Source organism: Megascapheus bottae, chromosome 21 (genome assembly GCF_031878675.1).
Source record: "Megascapheus bottae isolate mThoBot1 chromosome 21, mThoBot2.hap1, whole genome shotgun sequence".
In the NCBI taxonomy this organism is placed as follows: Eukaryota; Metazoa; Chordata; class Mammalia; order Rodentia; family Geomyidae; genus Megascapheus; species Megascapheus bottae.
The window spans coordinates 27,846,658-27,864,484 of record NC_143529.1 but is presented as its reverse complement, the minus strand read 5'-3'; the positions used below and the strand labels follow the sequence as shown (position 1 = coordinate 27,864,484).

The 17,827-nt window shown below is 42.9% G+C and overlaps 1 protein-coding gene across 1 annotated transcript in view; it reads right to left on the bottom strand.

Moving 5' to 3' along the window:
* Positions 1–17,827, bottom strand: part of Sgpp2 (sphingosine-1-phosphate phosphatase 2) — an 85,706-nt gene that overhangs the window by 34,427 nt on the left and 33,452 nt on the right. The window contains exon 2 of the mRNA XM_090354899.1: positions 16,047–16,205. Coding sequence (XP_090211025.1) covers positions 16,047–16,205 — 159 coding nt within the window. The remainder of the gene's footprint in view (positions 1–16,046; positions 16,206–17,827) is intronic.

Here is a 17,827-nt window from a genome sequence, read left to right as displayed (position 1 = left end):
GGAGTAAGATCTTTCCATGATGATGTGGGGCTCGATATATCTGTAAGTCCTCAGTGATCCTCTCTACCTTATTCAAGGCTAGCATTCATTCCTCCGGAAGGTGGAGCCAAGGGGTTACCATCCATACATTTCTGGAATAGGAGAAGTGGGAGATGACAGCTCCTTGAAGATTGCCAACGGAAGTCAGCTTGGCCCTCCAGACTATGCGGAAGGATCTATTCCTGTAGTCGGTACCATCACTGCTCCTGGAAGGCATGCTGAACAATTCCTCTAGCCAGCCAGAGAGGAGTGTCAGTGGTTCCCCTCTGCATCCTTGACCTTGCCAAGGCTGTGCACAAGGCTATCCCCAAGTTGAACTGGAAGCCCACTGTATGTGGAACAGCTTCTAACAGTGAAAGCTATGCTGACCATTGTACAGGTCCTAAAGGAGTAAGGTAATAAAGCCCTAGGATCCCAGGTTTTCTGCTTGTCTTTATCTGATTCCTTCACAAATGCCCAAATCATCCTTCTTCTCTTAACAAGGCAAGGGATTTAACATTGGACTAGGTGTTGGGAACTGTCAACAGTCGTCTCCACACTCAAGTCTACACCTTGGCTGGCTGCTTTCCCTTCGCTGCGCACACGTGAGGGATGTGCTAGTCCCCCGAGAGTCACTTCACTGAGCGCAACCCGGTAAGCAAAGTGAATTACCAGTTAGGATGCTTAGAGGAAATGCAGCTAAGGAAATGCCTAAGAATAAAAACTCAATACGAACACTAACAACATTAAGGGAGCCATAATTGCAGGATGTAGGGAAGGAAATTCACTTAAGATAGCACAGATGAGGTACGTTTTCGGGGCGAGTGCCCTGCACGGAGTTCTGCTGAGCCCATGTTGGGGCACAACACAGCCAAAGGGATTTGGCCCTTGCTTTCCACAACTTCCCTTCTCCACCTGCGGTCAAGGGCTGTGCTCTCAACCAATGCTTTTATCAAGCAGCTGGTTTCCAATAGCTGTGAGCGTGGTGACCATGCACAGGGTAGCTACCACCCACAGGTGGCCAGATAGTCCTCATGTCTAGAGAATGAGAGAGAGAACAACGTTCTTATATGTGACCCTGCCTCGTGTGTTCCTTACTGCCTTCCTTGCCTCCTCCTGCTTCATTTCCCTTCCTCCAAACAGAAAACAGACATTCAAATGAAAGTTTGGATGGATGAGGTCATAACTAACCTGATCCCTTTCCTTCGTCCATCCCACACTTCTCCCCATTCCATCATCACACTGTCAAGCACCACAATCTCACAGCTCAGTTGCCCAAGTATTCTAGTTCTTGGTCTAAGATGAACGTTTCTCCTAAGGGATTTCTACACCTTGTTGGTAGTGTCTTCCATAGATAAGTATGCTTCTAGGCCCTGAAGTTCAAGTGGAGGCTCTCACATCTTTGTGATGAACATCTCTAAACTAGATTAGCTGAAAGAATAGGACCTGTGATTTGGGGGTTTCATGTTGTTTGCTCACAAGACCTTTGTACCAACTTAGGGCTGCCCGCATAGCCTTCATCTCTCTGGTGAAGCTCAAGGAAAGAACTTAACCTTGGAAGAAAACTGATGTCCTGACCCTTCACGCTTTCTACTAAGATGCTTTGTAGAATGGCTTATTTGGGATTAATCATAATGACACCAGGAAAAAAAAATAGCTTAAGCCTGGCACTCTTAACTTCCTCTGCAATCTTTAGCTATGCAGAAAGCTGAGATCTAACATCTATGAACCTCTTATTTTTTTTTTAACTAACTAGCAAAAAGCTGGAAGTAGAGGTATGGCTCAATTGGTAGGACACCAATTTGGAAGCAGAAAAAGCCATGTGAAAGCATGAGGTCCTAAGTTCAAGCCCCAGTTCTGGCACAAAGGAAAAAGGGAAGGAAGGAAGGAAGGAAGGAAGGAAAGGAGGGAGGGAGGGAGGGAGGGAGGGAGGGAGGGAGGGAGGGAGGGAAAAAAGAGTAAAGGAAAAGGAAAATTAACTTGCCACTTCCTTCATGGAAAGATTACAAAGGCCAAGATAAGGGTGATCGTGAGAAAGTGTACGCCTGGAAATATTCTCTAGACTTTGGATCTCTACAAACCAAGTTTCCTTGTCATTGTGAGAGCAATGATGTCTTTGCAGAGAAAGCCGAACCCTTTCCTCCTCTCTTGTTTGTTGCTTCCTCCTGCTCTTTGGCTGAATGACTTCATGTGAAGGATTCTCTCAGGTGAAGGGAAAGCTCTCCACCCCTGGGGTTCGATGACTTATTCTCCTGAAGAGTCAGTCTTTAAGCAGAAAGGGATTTAAGCCCTAGCGCTCCCCGCTCTCTGCAGGGAAGCCAGAAGGGGAGGGCAGGTTGATGAGTCCAGGCAAACTGCAGGGGAAGGCAGGCACCATTGATTTTCCGGTTGGCGGGAGAGTGATTAACTCTGTGTTATCAGTAGTTATTAGGAGGGCTGTGATCACGCTCTTGGCATCTCCCAAATTGGGCTGTAACCGGGCTCTAACCTCCTCATGACCCTTTCTAATGAAAAAGGCTTGACTTGAGGCTGCCAGAACCAGCCGAGGGGCATATAGACCCATTCCTGCTCTCCTCTGCATGGCAGGCATTCTACTTCTAACGCAAGGGTTCCTACAATGGAAGACCAGGGGAGTATTTCTACGAAACCATTATTTGCCTCATCCCTTACCAGATTTGAACTATAATTGAACTATAATAGTGTTATTCTCACAGAGGCTTGGCAGCCCAGCCATGGATCAGAAAGGATGCTGAGAATTTTCAAACCTTCAGAACTTGTGATAAACAACTTAAAGTGAGTTTTAAGTGATCCCTGTGCACAAAGGCCACTTGCTGGGAAAAGCTTTTGCTAGCCACCTCATTTAACATAGTAGGCCCCTGTGTGTGTGTGTGTGTGTGTGTGTGTGTGTGTGTGTGTGTGTGTGTGTGTTCTTGTACTGGGGCTTGAACGTTGGGCCTCTTGCTCTCATTTGGCTTTTCTGCTCAGGGATGTCACTCTTCCACTTGAGTCAGCCCTCACTTCCAGCTTTTTGCTGGTTAATTGGAGATGAGAGTCTCTCAGATTTGTCTACCTGAGCTGGTTGTAAACCAGTCTTCCTATCTTGGCCTCTTGATTAGCAAGGACTGTAGGCATGAGTCACTGATGCCCAACTATGAACAATTCATTTTGGTTATTGTTTTTCTTCAGGATACTGAGGATCAAACCCAGGGCTAGGCACAGTGTCTCCCACGGAGCTACACCTTCAGCTCATTTTATTTGATCAGCCTTTGGCATCCCAAGTGGAGGCCCTGCCTTGTTCGCAGGCCAGCATCTGGAGCAGTTCCTGCCACTGAGTAGATGCATAGCTATTTGTGTTTGATAAGTGAATGAATGATACCTCCGGGGATTCAGTGATTCCTTTGGTTTATAGAAATTAATGTTAGTAGATAGGTGACATCGTTATCCATAGAGTTGGACAGTTGCTATCGTCATATCTGACCTTTCTGTTTTGTGGCTGAGAAAAGCCATGTCCATACTGGGGACAACCCAAGGTCCCAGGATGAACTAGGGCTACCCTGTGCTGTCCTCTGCTGCTGGAGGAGCCTGCCATCTGCAGAGGAACAAGGAGACTGGGGAGTCCTCGCTGAAGTACCCCCGAGGCCTGGAAAGCCACTTCTACCTGTGTCCAGCCATAGTATCTTTTCTTCCTCTCTCCCCGCATGTAAGTTCTCCCTTGCTCTGAGGCTCTCCTCTCTTTCTCATGTGGCTGGCTATCTCTCATCTGTCAAGACTGACTCCAAAGAAACAAGTACCAAATGCCCATTCTTGACTCTCTAAATAAGGTCACCGCTCTTCCTTGACCAGTTCCCGAGCAGTAATAAATAACAAAGTAAGTCTTTACCTAATTTTGCCAATGTAAAACAGATTATATTTGGTGCAATGCATCAATTGAGTGTTGCAATAGTCATACATATGTATGTATGCATGTTATGTATGCATGTCTTGGTAGTTGCTAAGCCAGAACTCCACCACTAAGCCACATCTCCAGTCCTTTATTGTGTCAGTTTGTTTTTAGATAGGCTCTTGTGCTTTTGCCTCGTATTTTGGTGTTAAGCGTAGCTGGGTTATAAATTGCCTGTGTATATTTAGATAGCAAAAAACGCCTCAGAGCTAATGCTGTTAGTGAGCAAGATAGTTATTAGACAGAATAAAGCACAATGGGGACTACAGACAGAGCTGAGAAAAATGTACTGCCCAGCAAATTCTCAGTCCTCCTGTCCATGCTGGGAAAGACCTGCTCTAGAACAATGAAAGAGGAAGCACATAATACTTGAACGCTTGGTTTTTACTATTGTGTTAGTCTTCACAACGGAACGCTAGCTTTAGATAAGAGCAGTTGGAAGTGCTGTGACATCTCTGTAGCTGAGAATTTGCCTTGAACATCACTATTGACGCAGGGGTCCTACGTTCCATGCTCTTGACATCTACTTTTGGGTATAGTACTTCTTTCTAATTTCCTTCCCGCCAGCTGTTTATAGAGGAGAGATGGAGAGCTGGCAAGAGACAATCACATCCTCTTAAAGGGCAAGTGCCCTGCAAAGCATTATGCTTTATATGTTTGCAGACATACACAGCGTGTGTACCCGGGAATAGTTAGCAGAAAAAAGTATTACTGTGGATAACTAATGCATTATACCCACAGCTGTAAGACCCCCCTAACCCAAACATGACAAGTAGAGATTTAATGGATCTGCAGGTATGTGTGTGTGTGTCCGCTGGTATGGATAGGTGGGGGCTTGAATTCAAGGCCTTGTGCTCCTTTCACCCAAGGCTGGTTTAGCTTTACCATGAGAGCCCTACACTATTCCCTATCTGGCTTTTTGGTAGTTATTTGGAGATAAGACTCTAATGGACTTTTCTGTCCAGGCTGACTTTGAATCTTGATCCTCAGATCTTAGCCTCTCAAATAGCTAGGATTACAGATACCTGGCTTTTGAGAGATATTTTACAGAATATTTTCTACAGATGACTATGCTTATAGCTGGCCACCAGTGGCTCATGCTATGGTTCAAGTGGTAGAGTGCTAGCCTTAAGCAAAAATCTCAAGGATAATGCCTAGGCTCTGAGTTCAAGCCCCAGTCCCAATACATACAAGTGTACACATACATATTCGTGTACACTCACATACACACACACACACACACTACTCTACTACTCTGCTTGTATTCTTGATTGCATCAGCCTCCACTGTTTAAATACAGTTTTTAGTTTTTTTTAATTGTAATTAATAAAAGGGTTACATGATATTTGCCAGATAGAAGGTACATTAATTCACATACATTGATACCCTTTCACATGTCTTAGTACCCATTACCCTCCCCCCCACCCCCCCATCCAATACAAATAATCTTAATTTTAGGGGCTGGGGGAACAGCAGTGATAGAATACATAAGACCCCTAGTTTCAATTCCTATCACCCTCTATAAAACAAATGAAAAGAAATAAATTTCAGATCATTCATACAGGCTGAGAAATGCCGAAGCAGCCTCCCAAGAAAATTTAGGATTATGTAGGTTTTTAATTTAGTGCCTATTTAACTTATTTTTAAATGATATTTTGAATAACAAAATCTATTTCATGTATCATACTTATTTTCTGAGCCAGAATTCATGATATGTATGGCTTTTATATTTCAACTATAAAACTAGCCCTCTAGAAGGTCAGGTGCTAGTAACTAATTCCTGTAATCATAGTTATTCAGGAGGCTGATATCTGAGTGTTTTGGTTGGAAGCCAGGCCAGGCAGATAATGCCATGAAGTTCTTGACTCCCATTAACCACCAAAAAGCTGTAAATGGAGCTGGGCTTAAGTGGTAGGGGCTTGAGCAGATAAACCTCAGGACAGTGCCCAGGCTCTAATCACACCTATATACAAAGTAACACTCTAGATACACTCAAAGTGGTTTTATATTTCTTACATAAACTTTCCTTAACATGTATTTTTTAGACATGTATCTAAAGTCACTCAAGATGAATATATATTCTCTCTCTCTCCTCTCTCTCTCTCTCTCTCTCTCTCTCTCTCTCTCTATATATATATATATATATATATATATATATAAATAAAACACAGCCAGATGACAAATTATCACACTCTGAAATAGAGCCTTTTAGATTATTTATGCATTATATTCTTCACTTTTCTTTTGGCAGTTTTAATTCAAGGTCTCAGATGTGCTAGTCAGGCACTTTAATACTTGAGCCATGCTTCTATTCCTACTGATGCATTTTCTCTGAAGACCAAGCCCCATTTGTCTTTCTTTTTTTTTTTTTTTTGCCAGTCCTGGGCTTGAGCTCAGGGCTTGAGCACTGTCCTTGGACTTTCTCAAGGCTAGAGCTCTACCACTTGAGCCTCAGCACCACTTCCAGCTTTTCTCTATGTATGTGGTACCAAGGAATCGAACCCGGGTCTTTGTGCATGCTAGGCAAGCACTTTAACCACTAGGCCAAACTCTCGGTCCTGTCTTTCTTTTTTTTTTATGTTGAGGTGATACAGTTACATTTGTCAGGTACATTACTTCTCACACATTGATACCCCTTCCCATATTTTTCTCACACTTTCCTTCCCAAGCCGCACTTTTCTTTTCTTTTATGGGGGGATTTCTTTTTATTGTAATGTATAGGGTTACAGTTATGTTCTCCAGATAGTAGGTGCATTACTTCTCACACATTGATACCCCTTCTCACGTTTTTGTTTCTATTTCCCTCCCCCTCACCCCATCCCAATCATCTTGTTTTCCCCTCTTCCCTTTCCAATTTCAAATAAACAAATAAACATATATACGATATGTCAGGTAACAAAGACACTGTAACAATATGAGATTAACCAAAGGGCAACAAAAGAGAAGAGAAATAACATAGTACATTAAGCACAACAATCACACAAGATAAAGCTCTTATTTTCCATATCCTGGAAATTCATTTAGCCTTAAGTATTTAGGTTTTGCACTATTGTAACCCTCTGCTAGGAGAGTCCTAGGTGTACATTAATTATTACAAACGAGGGAAACCATGGAGCCTATGTTCCTTTGGGTCTGGCTTACTTCACTTAATATGATTTTTTTCCCAAGTCTTTCCATTTCCTTACAAACGCCAAGCCCCACTTTCCTACAACTCAGACTTTTAGAGTTTGGTGAGATCTTTAGGGTCTTAAACACACTGTTCATTTTCATTTAGGATGATCAAACATTGTAGATTATCAGATTTTCATGACTGTGTAAAAGCCAGTCTTTGACATGCATTTAAAAACTTATTACATATAACTCTAGGTTTAAATTTCAGGATTAAATCTCCAGAAAGGCAAACGTGCCAAATAATATTGAGTTTATTTGGGAAGCTAGTCTATGTGACTGAACCCCTGAATCTTCTTTTGAATGAATTCTCTAAAATCCCAGAAATGGCCAGGTGCTTGTATCTCACCTCTGTAATCCTAGCTACTCAGAAGGCTGAGCTCTGAGGATCACCATTGTGAAGCCAGCCCAGGTAGGAAATTTCCTGAGATGCTTACCTCCAAGTTAGCACCCCAAAAGCAGGAAGTGAAGCTGTGGCTGCAAGTGGAGCTGTGGTAGAATACTAGTCTTGAGTACCACCAACAAAAAAGGCTCATAGACAGCACTGGGGCACACACACACACATACACACACACACCTGTAATAATAATAAAATAAAATCAAAGATACAGAGTTTTAATGGTTGCAGAAAAAGGTAGAATTTGAATCTATCCCTCTGGGTCAATCCTTCGTAGTTATCTTCCCGAATGATGCAGAAAAAGGCTAGTAATTGCTGAACTCTAGGCTACAAGCTTCCGATCTAAGAAGCTGCAGCTCACAATGGACTGCAGTGCTACAGGTGTGCAACCAAATGTAGAGACAATATTAAATCCATGGTTTCATTTCTCCCTTGTCTGGATCTTCTGTTAAGGCCCAATAAAAGATACTGGCTCTCTTATTTTACTCATTTAGCCTTTGTTTACTGGTGAGGGTTTTAAAAAAGCAAGTCTTCTGTTGCTCATAACTTGCTAATTCCAAGTCAGTGTTTAGGGAAAATCTGTAGAATGTCACTGCCCATCCTCCAGGCTGAACTAGCTGTGTGTTCAAAAAGCATTTGCAAACTGAATAACACATTTTCCCCTTCTGAGTTCAGTGCCTGTGAATGCCAGAAGAAATTTAATTTTAAAAGGAACAGAGATGTAACATCTTTTTCTAGTTAAAGCTGAGCATCTGAAAGGCAAACAATAAATGTATATTCTCTCTTTCTCTCCTCTCTTTCTGAACAAGAGTTATATGCTTGATTTTCCTATCTAGGTCTTCATGATTAGACTAGCAGAGGCCCAGGCCTTCATGCTGAGGACAGACACAGAGTAGATGCAACCACTCTCTCCCTAAGAAGCCCTGCCTCTTCTCTTCCGGCTGAGTGTCCACAGGGAGACTGGTGAAGTCCAATCCCCTGAACTCAGCTTCTCAGCTGGGACCCAACAGAGCAGAACTTACAGAATTTAAGGCCCTCATTTCTCTCCGAGGCTGTATGGGCTTAGCATGCTGGGAAAACGAAGGGACCAGAGAACATGTCTGGTGACAAGCAATGTCCGGCTCCACCACAGGTCCTTAGAGGGACAAAGGTCCCTCTCCTCCCCACTCCATTTTGACTTGGTTGTTTGCAAGATAAATTAAGGGAGTGAACAAGGATCCTGGAAGGCCAAGTCCTCAGGACGAATTAGTAGGCAGCCCTCTTATGGCTTCTTGCTCCGAGTCAAGAGTACCAAAGCCCTTTGCTATCCTGCAAAGTTTCTGCAATGTTCTGGCCTCATGGCTAAATGTAAAAGAAAAAAAAATACTGAGTACAGAGAGCAGCAAAGGGGACAGGGGAGGCCCTGGCCCTGCTTAATGAATGGAAGGAACGCATCGGGAGATTCTGACTTGGGGCAGCGTGGAGATGCGGAACGCCTGTGATGCTATGGAGCCTTTGCAGCCAGACAGATGAGCCTGTTTCTGCCTAGTTGGGTGAGGAAAGTGAGGGAAGCTTAGGCACTGCGAGGACACCCAGCGTGGTGCAGAGGATCACGTGGGATGGGGAGAGAAGTATGCTCTACTTTGTGCTGTCAGTCTTCTCATCTATGAACTGGTGTTCTTGGAAGTAAATTCCCTGGCATGGAGTAAATGTTCAGTAAACAGCCACTGGGAAAATCCCATCCATTTGGGAATAGAGCTTTACAAAATGATTGGTGCTTTTATTCCCTTATTGATTAGTTCATTCTCGTGTGTGTGTGTGTGTCTGTGTGTGTGTGTATGCATACCAGTACTTTTGAGCTTTTACTTGGATATTTTTACTCAAGCCTGATTCTCTACCACTCGAGCCACAACTCTGCTTCTGAAGTTTTAGCTGGTTAATTGGAGATAAGAGTCCCTGGGACTTTTCTGCTTGGATTAGCTTTGAACCCTGATCCTTAGATTTCAGCTTCTTGAGTAGATAGGGTTACAGGTATGAGTCGCAATGCTTGGTTTTCCTTTTTTTCCTCCCACAAAGGATTGGCATAGGCCACTCTGGTCCTGGGTCCTGTATGGTTTCCTTGCAACTTCCCTTACGGACTAATCTGACTACAGGGGCAGGTCCAGGCATAATCAGGGGGAAATCAAATTTTTTTTCCCACTTGGCCCTGACAGGATACACTTTGGTTTTGGACTGGATATGATACGGCAAAAATCAATTTATTTTTCTTGCTAGGACATTAATAACTGGGACAAAGGCAAAAGGTGGGGAGAATGGCAAACTCTACATCAACACCTCATATGACATGTTTCCTTCCTTGCGCCCTTTAGGTAAATTCAACTTAATTCCATTCTCACTTATTTTTTTCCTCCAAGTTCCTGGTATTAGAAATCACTGTATACCTTGCTAAACTTTAAAGCCATTACCTACATAATAAACTGAAGGAAGCTAATGCTTGGGTAAGTTGGATGTGAGGGCCATTCTACTCAATCTACAGCATCTTCATTTTAAGAGTGGGGGGAAAGGGGACAGAAGGAAAAAAGGTGAGCAGATTTTTTGATCCGTATCATCTTTTCCTTCCTCCATCCATTCCTTCCTTCTTTCCTTTCCTTCCCTTCCTTCCTCCCTTCTTCTTTCCCTCCCGCTTTCTTTCTTTCTTTCTTTTTTGAGACAAGGTTTCACTAGGCCAGGCTCGTTTCAAACTCACAATTCTCTAGCCTCTGTGATCTAAAATGCTGGGATTATAGGCATACATCACCATGTTTGGCATCCATTTTCATCATTAAACCAGAAAGGGAGGAAACATTTTTCAGTCAATGATAATGATAGATCTAAATATATTTGGTCACCACATGCGTTTTCAGGCAGGAAAAAAAAAAACCAGTAAAACCAATACTTTTCCTCATTGTGTTTGAAAAGCAAACTAATACAATGAGTACAACAGCCAGGTCAGGTCATTCACTTAATATTTAACTAAGGCTAAATGACCAACTCTACTTCAGAGGAACTCCTCGTGTACCCTATAGCAGCCAAGGCATATTATAGAGGGGCAACAATGGGGCTATTGTTGACTCTGCTTAGAGACTCATTAATCTCATGCAAGAACCAACTTAACAAGCAGGGCAGTCTTTTGAAGTGACTGGTGGTACCAGCTGGAACAGAAGATTAGGAGATAACCATACTTAAAATCGCTGAGCACCAAAATCCATCCAGGTCTTGTGGTTGTGAGTTACAGGAACAAGACAGTCTTTTTCCTCACATCAGCAACTAGGTGACACTTTCTTAAGACAGCCAGATGGCTGCCCACATCTGCAAAGAGACTGCTGTAGACATGTTATCACATGGTCCCCTTCTAAACCAATGCTGGGGTTTACTTTATAAAATGATATCTCAGTCTCTACAGTGGTGTGACTCCAGTTCACTAGTATATACCATTTAAATTTCACTTTAGATCAATGACATACATCAATCACATAGCTAGCTGCTAAGAATCAAAGTGTGAGAGATGGAGGAAAGCAGCAGGATGCAGACAGGCCTGCCTAAAGGAATCTAGTGCTTACATTCTGGCTTTCTTGTTTGCTAAAATTGGGCATATACTAAATAGAAGAATTTGTATTTACCCAGCAATGAAGATATTTCTTTTTAAGTACTTCTTCAATTGTGCTAAATACAGACAGGAGGTAGCCTTATAGTTATTTAACGGTTGGGTTTGATATGAATTTCAAGCATGCTTTCTGATATTGATGAGATTCATAGTACAGACACGATTACCTTATGACAGAGACCTCCTGGGTTTTGCCAATTATTTTTGAAATAGGGTCTCCCAGGGGTTTCAATTCAACATATTAGTTGATAGATACAGTGCAACTTGATCAATGCTGGCCCTTCCATCATTCTCCCTCATCCTCTTCCAGAAATTCTCATCAAGGAACACAAACCTGGCTCTTCTGTCCTGATGCTTGAGATTCTTCTTAGCCCAATGACATATTAAAAATGTGATAGGGTACAGAATAGGGAAATTAGAATTGATGTCTTTCAGCTCATTTATTAAGAGCTGATCTAGATTTTATTTTTTTGTGGGGGGGGACAAAATATTGTTCACTTATCAAAAAGCAGAACACTGAGTTAACAAATGTCATCATGGAAATCCTGAAAACAGCCAAACTTTGGATAAGTCATTTCAATGCATCAAGTTCCAGTCTTAATGTCTTAGGGAAAGTGAAAGAAAGCCAGTGATTGTCCTGTATGGAACCTTGTGCATTGTTGGAAAAAAAAAAAAAAAAAGATGAAGTCCTGGTTGAGCTAGAGGAAGGCCAGAGGCAAGGGCAGCCCCACTATACCACCTACCCCAGTGGAACCCCAGGGACATTGTCTCACCTTTTTATATTCAGTTTTGTGATCTGTGAAATTGGCTTATGCTCAAAGTATGCCATAACTATTATTTGAGATGTTACTCTTTCAATCTATAAAACTGTATTGTCAGAAAGTTCCAATATGGAAATGAACAGATGCCAACAGAACATGTAGACCTGGAGTGAGCCACAGGCAATTACAGCTGTAAGAGAAAGCAGTTAATGGAACCCTACGTTTTGGTAAGCTACATCTGACAGTGTGAGTCACCTCTTAAACTAGAAATTATTTTTAAAAGCAATAAACCCATAGGCAGAGGCAGAAAGTTCAAATCCAGCCTAAGCTATATAGGCTGTATCTTAAACAAACAAAACATATAAAAATAAAGCAATGAAATCTGTTGGGCCTTGACGGATGCCAGCTATTCAATTGATACAAAATTGGACACTGGGTTTGGCTCTCAGGAAGCAAGCTCCAAAGAATTTGTGGGTGAGATAAGACTTGATTAAAATTATTGTGCCGGCACTAGGACTTGAACGGGGTCAAATGATCTCATTTGGCTTTTTCTGCTCCTGGCTGGTGCTCTGCCATGTAAGCCACATCTCCACTTCCAGCCTTCTGCTGCTTATTTGGAGATAAGACTCTCACAGACATTTCTGCCCAGGCTGGATTTGAACCACAATTCTCATATCTCAGCCTCCTGAGTAGCTAGGATTATAGGCAGGAGACGGCAGCACTCAGCTCTAACTTCAAGCTCTGTTCCCATGTCCTTAACATTTTGACTCTCCACCCCTCGAAGCATTTGTCTAATGATGTCCCTTGATTGGAAAAGCTGTGTCATAGGAAGTTGATGGTCTGGTTTAGCCCAAGTAGTACCCAGCTCCACCCTGTTTTCCTTCCTGACCCCCAACACCACCAAGACCTCCCTTTGCCTCTCCCTAGCACAGGTACAGAGTGTGCCTTCCTTTCCCTCCTTCTTTCCCTCCCTCCCTTCTCCTTAGCTTCCTCCCTCGGTCCAGTAGTCAAGGTTCTTCCCCCTCTCCCCCCACCCCCAGGACTGGCAGGAATGCCCACACTCACACTCTCCCTGTCTATGTTGCCGATCCCCACAGTGGACCACACAGAGCAGCTACAGGACTTTACAGGACTCCCCAAGGGGGACCTGCTGGCCAGCCACACACCCACTGAAAGCAGAAGTTCTAGGTCTCTAACCTCAGGACAATGTGCAGATCTAAAAGGTTGCTCTGGCTTTTTCCTAGCAAAGCTTTTATTACTCACTTTCTTTCTGACAAAACACTTGTCATTCTGCCTCAAGCAGGCACTTGGAATGAGGAGCTCAAAGCTTAAAATGGCATCTGATAATGACAATGGATAAATGGCAATGGAAGGGTTTCCAAGCTCAGCCCCCGTCAAAGCTGAGACGTTTCCTGGCCCTCAGAGGAAGTTTCTTTTGCCTTCAATGGGGGAAATAACTGGCCTTGTGTTGACTTGCACTTTCTAAGATATCCTCTGGATGTTAAAAGTACTTTACATGGCCGGGAGTTTAGCCTAGTGGTAGTGCTTACCTACCATGCACGAAGACCTGGGTTCGATTCCTCGGTACCACATTCAAAGAAAAAAAGCCAGAAATGGTGCTGAGGCTCAAGTGGTAGAGCTCTAGCCTTGAGAAAGTCCAAGGGCAGTGCTCAGGCCCTGAGCTCAAGCCCAGGACTGGCAAAAAAAAAAAAAAAGTACTTTACAACATCTGCACCAGTCCACCACCATGAAAAGTTTGATTTTTGTTTTCTTTTCGGGGGGGTGGCAGGGAGAGACTGGGAATGGTGTTGACATATACAAAAACATATTTATATAAAATATAATATTTTCTTTTTTTTTTTTTTGCCAGTCCTGGGCTTGAGCTCAGGGCCTGAGCACTGTCCTTGGACTTTCTCAAGGCTAGCGCTCTACCACTTGAGCCTCAGCACCACTTCTAGCTTTTTTCTATGTATGTGGTACCGAGGACTCGAACCGGGTCTTCGTGCATGCTAGGCAAGCACTTTAACCACTAGGCCAAACTCCCGGCCAAAATATAATATTTTCTAATCATACTTTCTGACAAAAGCCACACCTCAGAAGAGAGTGAGGAGGATGGGTATAGGGAGAGGAACAGGAGACTGTGGCCGATGAGTTTTTGAGAGGAAAAGGATTAAAGAACCATGAAGAACTTGGGGACAAATAACCCTAACTGAGATCTGAAGAGGCCTTTACATTGGAGGCTTTGACCCAGGCTCATGTATGCATTTAGATTTCAAGGTGTAAAGTTGTTCAGCTGACTGACATACAGTGTCAACTGAAAAGCATTGTATTAACAACATAAAGCTACAGCAGAAAAACAGACAGGACTATCTTGTAACTCTGGGCCCATTTTTTCCTTGAGGTAGCCTCGGGTACAATGCAGGGGCCGCTGCTCCCCAGCGCCTCCAGTGGCCATGCGATGAATAACTCTCAGAGGACCCCTCCAATCCTAACCTGCCCTTCCCATGCAGGAGGGCAGTGTTTGATTTCCCTTCCCAGACCCTTAGAAAATCTCATGACAACCCCCCCCACACACACACATCAGGCCTACTTGTTCTGCAAACTACAAAAACATATTCCATAGATATTTACTTGCTTCACAGACCATCTCCTTTATATCCAGTGCTTCTAGCCTTGTTTTAGAATAGAATATTGATTCTGCTAAGCAACTTCTAATGCTAGAATTGATGTGTATTTGACTTCTGGATATTTATAACTCGTCACTGTCATCTTGCTCCAGTAGTGACTTGTCAATTCTCCCACCAGTCATGTCCTGAGCTCAGTACACACCCTCTGCATCTTGATAATGATTCTGGAAAGGGATGCACCTTATCACCCCATATAACAGGCAAGAAAGTTGAGGCTCAAGCCTGAAGCATACATGGATGGCTGAGTTGCACTTGATCATGGGCCTACCTGATACCAGAGCCCATATATTTATTGTATGCCTTGTTACCTCATACATACCCAACCATCTAGGCAGGGATATGACTCAAGTGGTAAAGTAGCTACCTAGTAAGTGACAGATTCTGAGTTAAAATCCCAGCACCTGACCCCCCTCAATAAAAGAAAAGCATTCAATGGGACTGGGAGTTTGGCCTAGTGGTAGAGTGCTTGCCTAGCATGCACGAAGACCCTAGTACAATTCCTTGGTACCACATACATAGAAAAGAAACCAGAAGTGGTGTTGTGGCTCAAGTGGTAGAGCTCTAGCCTTGAGAAAGCCCAAGGACAGTGCTCAGGCCCTGAGCACAAGCCTAGGATTGGCAAAATTTAAAAAAAGCATTCAAAAGGGGTAAGATTGATCAAGATGTACTGTATTCATAAAGTGCATTAGTCACTGGTAATGTCCTTTGTACAACTACATTTTTAGATTTATAGATAGATAGATTATATAAAGAGTAGTTGCCTACTGTTGCCACTCAATACCTTCTATATTTAGATTTGGGTCAAGTGTTCACTAAAATCATTCCCTGGAAGGATGTATCTCATACCTCTCCACAGGTCCTAGAAAATTCTCCTGTTTTCTGCATGTTACTTCTTTCTTCTGGTTTTATCACTCATGAGGAGAGGTGCATTGGAGTACCAAAAATTGCTGGTTGGTGGTTCTGTTTTGTTTCAAACCAAGTCAGTTGTGGATATGTTTGCGTCTTTCAAGGTATATTAGGCAGCAAAGACTCGAAGTGGTTAAAAACTTATAATGGTAAGAAGTCAGGCATAGTGGTGGCTCATGCCTGGAATCACTGCTACTCAAGAGATAGAGATCGGGAGACTCTTGAGTCAAAGTCATATCTAGGCAAAACTTATTGAGAAATCATATCAATGAAATCATTGGATATCGGGGTACACCTCTGCGATTCAGCTACTTGGGAAGCTGTTGTCTGGGCAAAAATGGAAAACGCTGTTTAAGAAATAAAATTGAAGCACATGAATGGAAGTGTGGCTCAAGGAGTAAGCTAGAGGCCCTGAGTTCAATCCCTTGTACTACCAAAAGAAAAAGCAAAACAACGCCAAAATGAGCATATGTGCAATATATTTGTCCACCGAACCATGCAGTTATCTGGGAAGTATGAATAGTTAGAAAATACTAGTAATACTTACAACCCAGATCATAACCAGTCTTCTGGATAAATAAGGGTCGATATTCCACTGAGTGAATGGAAGAAATGTGATGTAGAACTCTTCTTGTCCCAAAGTGGCTGAAAATCGGAACAGGTAATAGTAGAAATAATTCTTCACAATGTACTTCTGTACAGAAGCCTGAAAAACAAAACAGTAGATGGTTCTGTGAGTTCATTCTGCATCTCCTTACGAGGGAAGCTTGAGAAACTGCAGGCTCATGGACTTCGGCATGTTACTACCTCTTTGCATCACTAGGTGTCTCTGCTTATGTCCAGCAATCATCTCTTTGGGCTGAAAAGGCTAGTTCTTTCCCTTGGATATACAGAAAAGCTAGAAGCTTGGAAAAGGTTGATTGTGGTAGAGCTCTCTATTTTTCTCCAGAATGCAATAAATAGAAGAAGGTCCTTCTCAAAAAGACCCATGCCTTAATATATAAGGTCTAGGACTGTAATACTTTTGATATGATGAAGAGAACTTTGCAAATGTAATTTGGCTAGATGACCTTGAGACAGAGAAGTTGATCTAGATTGCTTGCATCAGCTCAATGTAATCACGGGGATTTTTAATAAGATGGAAGTAGGCAGAAATGTGAGAGCTGGAGCAACTGAACAGGTAGACTTGCTGACATTCAGGATGGAACGCAGGGGGCCAGGAGTCCAGAGCAGAACAGCTGAAGCTATGGTTCAAATGATAGGGCACCAGCAGAACACACAAGCCAGGGTAGCTTGAGTTGGAGTCCAAATAAACAGATCAATAAATACACAAAACGCTTTCTGTTATTCATGTTATCTATCATATAATGATACTTATCTGTATGAATGAATAGATGTCTGATCAGCAAAGGGTAAAATTGAAATGATCCACCTAGCCATTCTTCCTGCCTATGAAATTTCACTGACATCCAAAATAGTGTATTGTATTTATTGGTTTATTTTCCTGAAAGTTTCTTAAAACAAAAGTGTTTTCACCGGATGTCTTGTGATGTCAGCCACCTGATTGTATCTTCTCCATTTGGTCATAAATCCTCTTAAATGTCCATTCTTTTAAGTGGGGTTTCCAGAATCTTCGTCATTGGCTGGCAGAGTGCTAACCTGGTTTGCAGGGAGCAGTGCATTCAGAGTCTCCATGAAGCCACTTGCAATGTGTGAATGATAGGAAAGCGAGGACCCAGTGGATGCTTGGGAGATGGCTACTTCTTGACTTAGCTCCACCATGAACACCTGAGCAGTGGCTTCTTTTCTAAACACACTCCAAGAAGTCTTAGATACCAAGGTAATGTGCCCTGCACAGCACCACTGGATGTAAGAAGAGCCAAGCCAGACAGCAGGCACCTGGCCGGCTGCCCAGTCTCTCAGCCTCCAAGGGAGGAATACAAGAAGCTTTTGCCTGGTCTGGTGCTTTTAGTGAATACAGTGTGTGACCTTGGGGAGATGGATTTGCCTTTCTCATCCTCAAAGGCTGTAACTGCAAAGCCTGCAAAGGATGGAGTAGGATTCGTTTCTGAAAGTGCTCTGTCACTGAACTATATCGCCCCAGCTTCCATTCCTTTGTTTTATTTTGTTTTGATATTGGGGTCATACTGTATAGTCCAGGCTGGCCTCGAACTGCTGATCCCTCTGCCTCAGCCTTCTCAGGACTGAGATTACAAGGATGAAACACCAGGCCTGGCCTTCCCTGCTTTTTTAAATAGGAGAAAGGGAGGGGGCAGGAGAAAGCTCAGATAATACCTGTTATACATTGATAAGAAGCCTGAACCTCCA